Here is a 12,339-nt window from a genome sequence, read left to right as displayed (position 1 = left end):
TTTTGTTGCCTACTGGAAATGTGCTCCGCTCCCAATTGTCGCCGCCCCATCTGGGGACTGTTTCCCCTGCCCTCCGCCCCACCCACCCCCCCAAAAACCGGAGTGGCTTCCAACTCGTAAAGATCTTTATGGGGATGCTTTGCACAGCCCGAGCAATAGAATGGCACCGGTTGGGGAAGCCAGGGTTAGCACGGATTCCCTCCCCAGCCGTTTCCCAGAGGGAAGCGAGCTTGGCTGGGCGGTCGGCGAGCGGTTTGGGAAGACGGCTTGGATGGGGGAGAAAAAGCGAAGGGCAAGGATGGAGTGGAAAGCGCCGGGACCGCGGACAGCTCCTCGCCCTCCCTCCACCCCCCTCCCCTTTGGCTGCGCTGTACGTATTATTTGGATTATTTTGATCCCAGCCCCGTAGCCCCCTGCCTGCGTTGGCGAAGGCTCCGGCTCCTCCTCTCCCCCGGGAACATCCAGCAAGAATCCAGGCCGAGAGATTTGACGTCAGGGAGCGCTTTCGTCCTTTTGACGTGGAAGCGCTCATTCCCCATTCCGGCCGTGGCGGCTCCGAGCCCGGCTCCAAGCATGAGACGAGCAGAGAGCGAAGGAGGCGACGGCGGCGAGGCACTTTCTTAGCAACTGCCCGCTCCTTCCTCTCCCGTAGCAACCAGAGCCGGAGGGACTTTCCTCGCCTTCTCCAGCGACGACTCCCGAGTTCTCCGGCTGCCTCCTCTTCTCTCAGCACCCGTTTCCTTCTCCCCCTCCCGGAGAGCAACCCCTTTGGCTCTGCCAGGGCCATGGAAAAGAGATGCCGGGCAGGGCAGGGAGTGATGGGGGCTCTCCTCTGCGCCTGGACGGTGGTCCTGTTGGCCAAGGCAGAGCGGCAGTTTGTCAATGAATGGGCAGCCGAGATCCCGGGAGGTCTGGAAGCAGCGCGGCTCATAGCAGACGAACTGGACTACGAACTTCTGGGACAGGTAAGACCTCGCCCCTCCCTTTTCTTTCCTTTCCTTTTCTTTCTTTTAAAGTCGGGCAACTTTCCTCTTTCCCGAAGCAAAGAGAATGAGAAACGGCGGATAATGGGTCCTGTGACTGGCAGGGAAATGCCATTGGTAAGGGAGATGCAATTGTTGCCTATTGTGGTTTGGGAAGAGCGCTCCACACCTTTCCCTGCACATCTTTTCCAGAGATGCTCTGCTTTTAAAGGGGACTTCTTCCTCGTTGGTGGTGTTGTCCTAACGAACAAGGAACAAGTAGTTGCTGTTTGCTCCTGATGAGAAACTTTTTGAGTTCTTTCCACTTCTCTCCAGCCCTATCTTCCTTCTTTTAAATCGTCACCCCTGGTTGTCTGTTCCCTTGAACAGATGTTTTTTTTTAAAAAAAAAATTGGCCAGTTACCACGTAACTCCAAGCAGCCTACACAGATTAAAACAACAGCTGTGACCAATAACCCACGGAGTAACCCCTAAGGTAAAACAGCCCACCCCAATCATGACAATGGGGGCAAGGGATGATTTGGGGACCAAGGCGGAGCAGGGTTGCATATGATCTGTTCTCCTGCGCAGAAGCCCATGTGCTGAATGGAGCAAAATCAGCAGCAGATGCTGGAAATTGCAAAGCGGGGAATTAAGTGAAAGCCCTCTGGGAACTCCACTTGGCTTGGCTTTAACCCTGTCAGCTGCCCAATGCCATCGCTGAAGTTCTGAATGCTGAGGTTCCTGAGCTCCTGCAGATGGGGGTGGGGGTTAGCTTTAACAGCAAAAGAAGAGACTATTTCTCGGTTTGGGATCTACCCGTACAGTTCCCAAACAAGAGACATTTGAGATTGTGTAAAGAAGTCACCAGTCAGAAGGTCTGGGCAAAAATAAATTACAATATTTTCTCCCTTTACTTGAAGAAAGCACAATGATCAAGATGTAGGAGGCTAAAAGCACGACTACATTTAGTAACTCCTAGTCTCTATACTCTATATTAATTTTTTTGTTCCCTTGTAACCACTCTGACATCTGTTTTCTCTTTTATCATCTTGATTAGCTTGTTTAGCCAAGCCTTATGGTGTGGGTACATAACATGCATAACATGTGTGTTATGTACACACACACACACACACACCAGGTGTGTGTGTGTGTAAGAGAGAAGAGAGGGAGGGAGAGAGAGGGAGAGGGGGAGAGAGAGAATGTTAAATATATGGTAAATGACTCCTCACCAGTTTATAAATGGCTATTTGGCAAATAAAAGTATGCGAGATCTGATTCACTACTGCCTGAGATGAACCAGCTCACTGTGTTATATAGCACAGGATGCTGTCAAAATGCATTGGCAACAAATCAGACAAACAGAAGAAAAGACAAGGACAAAAAACTCAGATGAAAGATGTTATAGATTTACTGACTATATTAATCTATATAGGAGAGATGGAGAACCTTAGTTTCTACAACTGCTGGGTGATCAAGCCAGCATGCCCAGTGCTGGAAACTATAATTCAGCAATACATGGAGGACCAGGTATATTCCATCCCCCAATATATGTCAGCCTATACCATTAAGGAATCACCCATATTAAAGTTAATCTTTCAAATAACGCAGCATAATAAATTGCTACAAAAAGATTGCAATTAGTCAATTGCAATTAATTCCACTATGCAATCTCCCATAAGAATCTATTGATAAATCATTGTAACTATGCATACTTCTACCATCAGTTTTCTTCTTTAGCAAATTATCTCATCCATAAGCTCAACAATACTCTTATTTAAAAAAAGAATACTGAATTTGAACCTGTGATCAGCACTTGTCACAATAAAATTTCATTTAAATTTTAGAATTTTGACCTCACTTCTGAAACTTAGTTCATTGTATATATTATAATACATGTTATGCAATCAAACATACATTCCCCCCCACCTCTCTCCCTCTCTCCCTTGAAAACAGGAGGATAAAATATGCATTGCTCATTCTGTACACTTTTCTCTAAATGTGCATTTTAATGTATGTAATGTCACAAATCTGCAAGTACTTGTACATTTATTCCAGCATAAACAGATTAGGAAAAAGTGGAAGAGAATATGATTTAAAAATATAAAATATAGTCTACGATATCTGCTTATTTTCTATTGAGAAAATTTCTGATACAATTTTAGTCATATCAAATAACCTATTATCTAATTCCTCTCCCATGCAAATATCTGATATGTTATATAACATAAATCTAATTTATCACTGAGCTTATGTCAAGCTACTTTTTCCTATAGTCTTGCATGTATATCCATGATCCCATTATGATCATAACCAATATGTTTATTTCTTTAATAGTCTTTTTATGATTTGTTTTTATTGTTCAATATTTTTGTTTAATTTTTAATAAAATTAAATTAGGTTTTATGGAATTTGAAGAGGAAGGGCACACATCATTATGGAGCTAAATCATACCTAAATACAACGCTAAATTGAGAAAAACCTAATTGGTAAATAAAACCAATAATTATGAATATTTCTCTGAGCTATCAGTGCAAATGCTATAGCATGATATTTACTACTAATTCTCATCAGATTTATGCAGTTGACTTATAGCTAGATCATGGAGCGCATACATAGATATATACCCACAATTCCCACCAAAACAGAAGCTTTTTTTTCTTAATAGCAGCCATTCTGCTTTTCTAATATCTGAATCAACCAACTTCTGCATCTCCAGAAGCTCACATTTCCTATCCCAATTGAAATTCCAATGAAGCAATTTGGGAAGAGGAGGAGAAGAGATAATTACAGGAAATGCATAACCAAGAACTAAGGGCATAGATTACAGAAATGTGTTCTTCTCAAGTCCTGGAGATGGTGGGAAAATATGCCAGTGTACATTGCATTCTCCCAGAAATTAGAACAGTGAGTGGTGGTGTTCTTGCAATTTTGACGAGTAAGGTTAAGAAAGGTAAGATTGATGGATTTCCCTGGTTTTGTTTCTCATCCCACTGAGCATTATTCTCTGGTAGAAAAACTTGCTACTAATTGCTCTCCTTAAAGTTTGGTGGGGTGGGGTGCAGAACTGCTCAGAACCTTTAATTTGCCAGCCAGGAAATTTTAAATATGAGTCTAGCACTCTTTTGAAGCAGCACTAAACCTGTGCTCCAAAGTAAATCAGTTGATAGGTCACAGGTGCAGAGGAGAAGTAGAAGATGAAGGACCCTCTCTTAACACATTGGGAAATGGAGGCTTAGAGAAATTGAATGAAAATGGCAGAATGAACTTTAACATAATTTAGTGCAAAATTACACTAGTTATTTAGGAAACAAAATCAAAAGCACAGAGAGAGGCTGTAACTTGGTAATAGTAGATTTGAAGAAAAGTTTGAATAGAATCTTGTTTTGATATTTATATATTTCAGTATTAGAGTTGGACAACCATTTGTTTCAAATGGTATAGAGTTTCCTGCTTGAGCAGGGAATAGGACTAGAAGACCTCCAAAGTGTCTTCCAACTCTCTGTTATTCAATGTTCCTTTCACATCAAGTTTGATACACAGGTTAAAGGTACTGAGCTAAAAGCCAGAAAACTGTGAGTTCTAGTCCTGTCATAAATATGATATGTTGACTTTTGGCAGTTACTGTCTCAACCCCAGGGGAAAGGCAACAATGGCAAAGCACTTCTTGAAAATGTCCAAAAAACATAATGAACTTACCCATGTGGATACCAGCCATTAAGACCAACCCAAAGTTTGGATATAGATAGATGGATGGATGGATGGATGGATGGATGGATGGATGGATGGATGGATAGATAGATAGATAGATAGATAGATAGATAGATAGATAGATAGATAGATGATGGATAGACTGACAGATAATATAGATAAATGTTAGCACATATATAAATAGAGAAAGATAGATGATAGAACATAAAGAGGAACAATAATATAATACCAATACAAGAATACCTTCAATTACAGTACAAAAACCCATCATTCTAAAAAAACATATCCTTCATCTTTCACAAAGAGCCATAGTTGACCAGTCTCTAAAATAGACATGTTTTAGCAAGCTTTGGGAAAGCCATAATAATGGAAGTGGATGCTCACATAAGGCAAGAAGTGGGAAAAGGAAAACTTTTCAGAAGAACAGAATCCACTCAGAAAATGCTTTTTCACCTCTGATTGATGGAGACGTTCAGCAGTCATATGGAATTTATCTCAGTTTCATGGATATCAAGGTGCTTAGCTGTATAGGTGATAATCAAAATTTGAATTAAAACAGTAGAAAATGCAGTAAGTTTATGTGTGTTTTTTATGGGCAGTTCCAAGCAAAGTATATTAGATTGATCCAAATTCATCAAGCACATGAATAACTCTCTTCAGGGCCTTCTGTTGGGTTGGGCAAAGGCCTTCTTGGCCATGGCCAAAAATCTACAAGGGGACAACCCCTTTCACAGCTAAATTTGATACTATCCCTAAATTACCAGACTTCTAAATTAAATTATTCTATCTTCCTTGGGGTGAGCTTGTTTCATGCCATTCAGACACTGCCAGATTCTAAACACCAACTCTGAATTTCCACTATGTTGTACAGTAAATTAAAAAGTGAATACTGAATTCAAATTGACAGTATTATATGACTGCAAAAGAAAAAAAGGCATATAGTTTTAAACCGTCTTAATAAAAACATGGTTTCCAACTCATGGGAAATAATTTTGCCATCTTTAGTGCAATCCTTAAGAAAGATTTAGAGAAACTGGAGCAAGATTAGAAAAGTGTAGTGAGAATAATAACGGAACTAGAAAAGTAAGTCCTATGAAGTTAAACTAAGAGAAATGAATACATTTAATGCTAAGAATAGGCTAAGACAGTGGAATATAATTGAATTCTAAAATATCTAAACAAATATCACATAGAAGAGGGACTTGTTTTCTATTGTCTCTGGGTACAAGATCCAGAATAAAGGACCTAAATTTCCAGAAAGCATATTACACGTAAAAGCCCAATCCAATTCTTACTAATAAAGAGAGATGTTTAGCTTTCCTTTGTTGGACATGTTCAAGCAAAGACCAGAAAACCATCTGTTGGGATTGTTATAATTTGATTTCCTGTTCTTATCAGCAAATTGGACTTAAGAGCATGTATGAATTATGAAGAGCACATCTTTGTAATTCTATATTCTATATTTGACAACAATAAAAATATCTAAGAATAAAATATTTCCCCTAGTGGAAAAAATGTATGATATGAAACCATTTAATTTTTAAAAAAATCCGATAGAAGCCTACAAATAGTAATAATTGAAATTTTAAGAAAATACTAACATTAATAGCTAGTAGCAACAATTTCACTCCACTTTTGTAATGTGTGTATGTAGACATATCATGAGGGAAATGGAGCTAAATCAGTTCTATTGAAGTCTATGGGATTTATTACTGAGTGAACATAATTCAGATTGTTCTATGAAATTTGGACTGAGAAAATGTACCTAGTAACATATACTCAAACTTTTTCAAAGGGAAGAGAAAGTCAGAGGAATGCTGTGCTGTAAACCACAGAGATTACTAGCTCCATACATAATGTAGCTAGAAACTATTTTGGTGGCAATGGAGAAGTGGGGGGAAGTGGAGGGAGCAATTAATGAAAAGGGGAAGGAGCTTACAAGAAATACCCTTCTGCTACTTTTGTCATTCTAATGACAGCAGCTAGCTTCTGTAGATGAACATGTCCTATTCGTTTCTATTTTTTCTTAAAATAAATTTAATCATATGTTCCACTTTGGTCCATGTTGCCATTAAATAAAAGCAATGCGCTTTCATTTTTATGCAAATATGTGCAAGATGTAAAAGTACTAGTAGAACATAATTCTGCTTCCTGACCCTTTGTTTTTAAAAGACATTTTATTAGGCAATTATGTATTGGTGCATTGTTTCAGCTCTTACAGTAAAAGGATTTCTGGGAAGTTTTGATTGTTTCTTGCTGTTTCTTGCTGTTGTTGTGCACGATGGGGAAAATATCTTAAAATTGTTTTGTATTTTACAGATTGGGTTACTGGAAAATCATTATCTACTTAGACATAAGAACCACCCTAGAAGATCTCGACGAAGTGCTTCTCATATCACTAGACAACTCACAGATGATGATCGTGTAAGTAATATATGTATGCTTTATAACAGTTGGCAAACCTTTCCACCAAGTGCCAAAACAGGAGTGTGCACGCCCCTCCCCTCAAAACTGGAAGAACAGATCCCCAGCGTGCATGTGTGGGAACAACAGAAACTAGAAGAGCAGGCCTCTGGCATGCATGCGTGCGCCGGGAAGCTGAGCTTCCGGTTTCCGGGATTCCCACTGATCACCTGGTCTTCTAAAGACCAGCTGGCATGCCAGAAACCGGAAACTCGGTTTCCTGGCATGCACATGCACACCAGGGACCTCCTCTTCCAGTTTATGGTGCTCTTGCGCACGAGAAGACTAGCTCCCGGTGTGCAAGTGCACGGCGGAAGCTGGAAGAGCAACGGGCAATAGCTGGCATGCCCAGGAAGATGGCTCTGTGTGCCACTTCCAGCATGCATGCCATAGGTTTTATAGTCTCTCTTAGATGATAATTCTAAACCCAATTCTAAGTGAATAAATCTTTCTCAATATAGAAACTTTGGTCTCCAAATAACTATATGTGAAATTGCCTGCCAGTTTACTATTAAATCACCAATTCTGTGGAAGTGATGTGATATAATCCTTCAATAATTGGATTTCTGATAATTATTATAATATTTAAATTTCATATTTTTTATCCAAAGATCTTAAAGTATGTGTATATGGTTTCCTGTTTTGACCCTGAGATTGATCCAATCTTAGTCTAGATAACATTGGAACATTATATTTGAAAAGCAACACCTTAAAACAAAGAAATTGTAGCTGTTGGTTTTAAAAACTGTGCAACCACATGAAATTCCAATAGGCACAATTAAGTAGAAAGAGGGCATTTCTTCATTTATGAATTTGCTCATATTTATTTCTGGATCTCTTGTTATCTCAAAAGCATATCTTGTGTTTACTATTCAAAATCCTTGTGATTTAGGAATTAGGAAGTTTGCAAACATTTCACAAATGCTTCACATATGAACAAGCCCTATTTTCAAGGTTGCTATTGATATAGGTCCAGAAAATTTCAAAAGGGCTCAACTAAAGATTAAGGAGGAGTTTTAAAAAGAGTCCCCTTAATAGCTTGTTTATTTTGTTGTTGTTTTCGTTTATTGGATTTATATGCCACCCTTCTCCCAAAGGACCCAGGGTGGTGTACAACATAAAAAAAGAACACATATTACAAAAGTTAAAAAGGAAATTAAATAAAGTATCCAAAAACAAACCCAATTAATATTAACAATACAAATTTAAAAATTAGATTAAAATTAACAATTAAATTAATCATTTATTTTATTCTGTTCAGGCCAGGCAGGCTTGCTGGAAAAGCCAACTTTTTAGGACACGTCTGAAGGACCGGAGGTCAGGGATTATGCGAAGCTTCGTGCTGCAAATGAAACAAGCAAAATGTTTAAAAGTTATGATATTTATGTAGTTACTTACCAAGCACATTTAAATTATATTACAGTAACTAAAATATTTGTACAGTCCCCAAGGCATGTCACAACTTTTGAGCACCCTTAATGTTTGGAAATTGAAAGTTGACACATCTGACACACCCTAATTGCTGCATTCCTATTCATCTAACAATAAATTTGTTTCTACCAGTATGTGTAATAACATGATATTCAGTCATTAACTGGAAAAAACGCCAATTGAAAATACATGTTTCAGAATGAATACTTTCAAAAAAGAAGCCGTAAAACCTGGTTTACAGGTTTTTCACATATCTGGAGTAGGGATGGGGTATTTGAATTACAGTGAGTCAGAAGGCAATGTTATTGAATGCCCACTGTGATTTCTTGCTCTATGGGATATTGGCATCTGTATTCATTTAAAAGGTGTCTAAAATTTAGCAAATTTGTTTCATAGTGCTAAATTCAAAAGCAAAGAGCTGGCAAACAAGGACTATTTTTTTCTAAGTGTAAAGCCTTCTTTAAGTCAAGCTTGACTCTTGACTCCTAAAAGCCCTGCTCCTATGGAAATAATTGCTTTAGAATTTGAGAATTTGCCACAGTAATTTATGCTTTGACTGGGTTGAAAAACTATGCAAAATGGGTGCCAATCAAAAATGTCAACCTACTATTGATATGTACTATAGGTAGGTATGCCAGTGAAATCATTAAAATACATTATGTCTTATTCTTTCCCCCAAATTTCCGCTGCTATTTCTCTAACCACTGGGTTCCTAATAAGTTGTATCATTTATTTTGTAGAAAACACATTTTCAATCATGTGAAGCATTTTTGTACTGCACGAAATGTCTTGGATCATCATTGGTGTTTAAATTCCTCACTGTCTTTGAGATTTCTTGATGATTCTGCTGCCTTTAATTCTTAATTGGAAACATCATGTGAATGATAGTCCTACTCTAGAAAAATGATCAGCCTAAGCGAAGCCCTTTTGAAGCCATGTTATATCCTCATGAAAATAGCTTAGTTAATGCAATTATTCTTGTTCTTTAATGCAGTTAGAGATATGACTGCTTTTCTACTTCATCTCAGTTTTATATATATATACAGTATGTATACATACATATATATAAGCTTCATCTATATTTATCCTGCTCTGGGATTTAAAACTGGGGATTCAAATTTCAGACAACAGTTGTACTGGGAAATATATCTTATTTGGCCTTGCTAAAACTTGAAATGCTGCCTTAGCAACATTTCAGGCAGAAGAATGAGTGGATTTTGACTCCTAAAGCCAAAGACCTGGATGTGAACATCTTTGCTAGGTAGAAGTGTTAAGACTGATCCTAGAAAGAGGCAGAGTGAGGTAGCAGTTCCTCTGCATGTTAGTAGCTGCAGGGCAATTGAGGAAAAAGTAATTGCTAGGATTTAGAGGATATTATTGGATAGTCAAAGCTACACTGTATCCCAAAGCCAGCTTGCTGCCTTTAGGAAATATGATCTGATGAACAATATGATCATTTTCTGCACATGGATTGAAGTAGTATTATCTTATCCTTCACCTTGGGTAGCAAAAGCCATGGGAGAGAGGCAGAGAGTCCAGATTAGATTTCGGATCCATGTTGTATTCCAAACGATGTTATTACAAAAAATAGTGAGGTCTTTACTTCCCATGACAAAATTCTTGACAATGGGGAAACCCATAGATTGTACATACATACATACATACATACATACATACATACATACATACATACATACATACATACATTTATTTTATAATAAAAACAAGGCATATTAAAAATAATAATTCAGTATCATTCATTTTGATTCTTGGATTATGGATCATCACTGCTGGATCAAAGATACTGCCTTCTTGTCAGGCTTTTATTATCCTTTTAAAATTAAAGATCAAGGGTTGGATTATAAAAATGGAAATTGATTTCCCAAAATAATAAAGTAAGACCGATAATAAATTAGCAGTATAATTTTAAAAATCTGTCTATAAAGAATATATTGACATGCTCCACTTTCGGACTGTCGTATCTTTCTCACTTTCGTACTTATTCTATTTTAGTTATGAAATAGCCAAGACAGGAGACAATCTTAAGCTATTTTTAGCTGTGCAATAATAAAATTAGCATTTGCTGTTTTAAGGAAAGACCGTTATTCTAGAACTGGTGCACTGAGTTCCTTATAAAACCTGTGGGTTAAACATGGAATAAACAAGACTTTAGTGTGCATTTATAGACACAAGGACCTCCAGTATTTTCTTATCTAGCTATCTATTTATCTATCATGCTATTTTAGGTGACTTGGGCAGAACAACAGTATGAAAAAAAGCGAACTAAGCGTTTTGAATTAGGAGACTCAGCAGAAAATCTATTCAATGACCCAATGTGGAGCCAGCAATGGTACCTGGTAAGAATTTGAATCTACATGTAGAACATATATGTCTGAAGAATCTTTTAGTATTGCTTCATTAGTGTACTAAACCATTTGAGAGATCATTCAAAGTATGATAATAGAAGTTGGCTTTTAGGTTTAAACTATGACATATATACAATCATCGGCAGCATGTTTTAAACTATGTCAATCATCTGCAGCATGATTTTGAAATGAAAACTGTACAGTCACAAAACTATTCTCTAGTGGAAAAATTATCTTACTGAATTTGCCCAAATGTAATCTATTAAAGTTTGAGATAAGTAGCACTTGTGAAAAAGAGCACAAGCTTTATAAAATTCAGTGGGGGAGATAAGTGATAACCTCAAATGAAAAGAAAGGAAGGAAATGATGAAGTGATGTCATTTTTAACAGGTCAGTCATAATATGACGCAGCCCCTTTTTACTAACAAATAATAATTTTAAGAGAAGATGATTCTAAGAGATTGAAATTGGCAATAAAATAGAGCCATTCTCCCCCATCTTGTGCTCTCTCTTATTTAAGATTTCTTATAATCTTCCATACCAGACAAAAGAAGTTGGGTAAAGTTAGTGTGTACAGTACTACTATGTGCATCATGATCAAAACCAAATCAAATATAATGCATTTTATAAATCATATTTTTTTCAATGTGTCATGCAATTCATGTGAGCTGACAGAAAATTTCAGTAAAGGAGAGGCTGTTGTTTCAGCAATACTAACTAAATAAATATTGTCAGTTAATAAATAAATAAAAAATAAAATAGTGTATCTCTGTAAGCAATATTTAAAAGTAGCTTTTCTTGATGTAATTAAATAAATAAATAAAAACTACGCAGGAGCAAGATTGCATTTATTCATTCATTCATTCATTCATTCATACAAAGAGACTTGATTGCAACATATGTAATAAAATTAATTAATTTTATACAATGCGTTATAGGTAAAACAAGTTAGTAACATTTGCACAATGCATAAATAAATTGTCTTTTGTTTCTCCTAGCAAGATACAAGAATCAACCGATCTTTGCGCAAATTGGATCTCCATGTCCTTCCAGTGTGGCAAAAGGGTATCACAGGCAAAGGAGTTGTCATAACAGTGCTCGATGATGGCTTGGAATGGAATCACACAGACATTTACTTTAACTATGTGAGTTTAACATATCAGTAGCAATCATTATTTTTTCATTTCCAATTTTATGATTAGTTTCTTGGAGTTTAAAAATATTCCTTTTCAATAATAAACATGATTGGGTGCCTTCAAGTGAATACCTTATCAGCTTAATCTGTAGATTTTGGGGAGAATTCAAAAGAGTTAAAATCACACGCTGCATGACAATTGGGTGAAGAAATTCAAATACGACAACTCAATAAAACAAGAGCTATTATTGATTTTTTTTAAAAAGAGAGA

At 37.2% G+C, this 12,339-nt stretch overlaps 1 protein-coding gene across 1 annotated transcript in view; it reads left to right on the top strand.

Moving 5' to 3' along the window:
• The first annotated feature begins 433 nt into the window (after positions 1 to 433).
• Positions 434 to 12,339, top strand: part of PCSK1 (proprotein convertase subtilisin/kexin type 1) — a 35,343-nt gene continuing 23,437 nt past the window's right edge. The window contains exons 1-4 of the mRNA XM_014057760.2: positions 434 to 965; positions 6,993 to 7,097; positions 10,814 to 10,924; positions 11,932 to 12,078. Of these exons, the coding sequence (XP_013913235.1) occupies positions 786 to 965; positions 6,993 to 7,097; positions 10,814 to 10,924; positions 11,932 to 12,078 (543 nt within the window). The 5' untranslated portion in view covers positions 434 to 785. The remainder of the gene's footprint in view (positions 966 to 6,992; positions 7,098 to 10,813; positions 10,925 to 11,931; positions 12,079 to 12,339) is intronic.

The sequence above is a fragment of the Thamnophis sirtalis genome, unplaced genomic scaffold (assembly GCF_051295495.1).
Source record: "Thamnophis sirtalis isolate CommonGarterSnake01/CBP01778 unplaced genomic scaffold, rThaSir2_p1.2 scaffold_5, whole genome shotgun sequence".
Classification (NCBI taxonomy): domain Eukaryota; kingdom Metazoa; phylum Chordata; class Lepidosauria; order Squamata; family Natricidae; genus Thamnophis; species Thamnophis sirtalis.
This window is presented reverse-complemented; position numbering and strand designations above follow the sequence as displayed.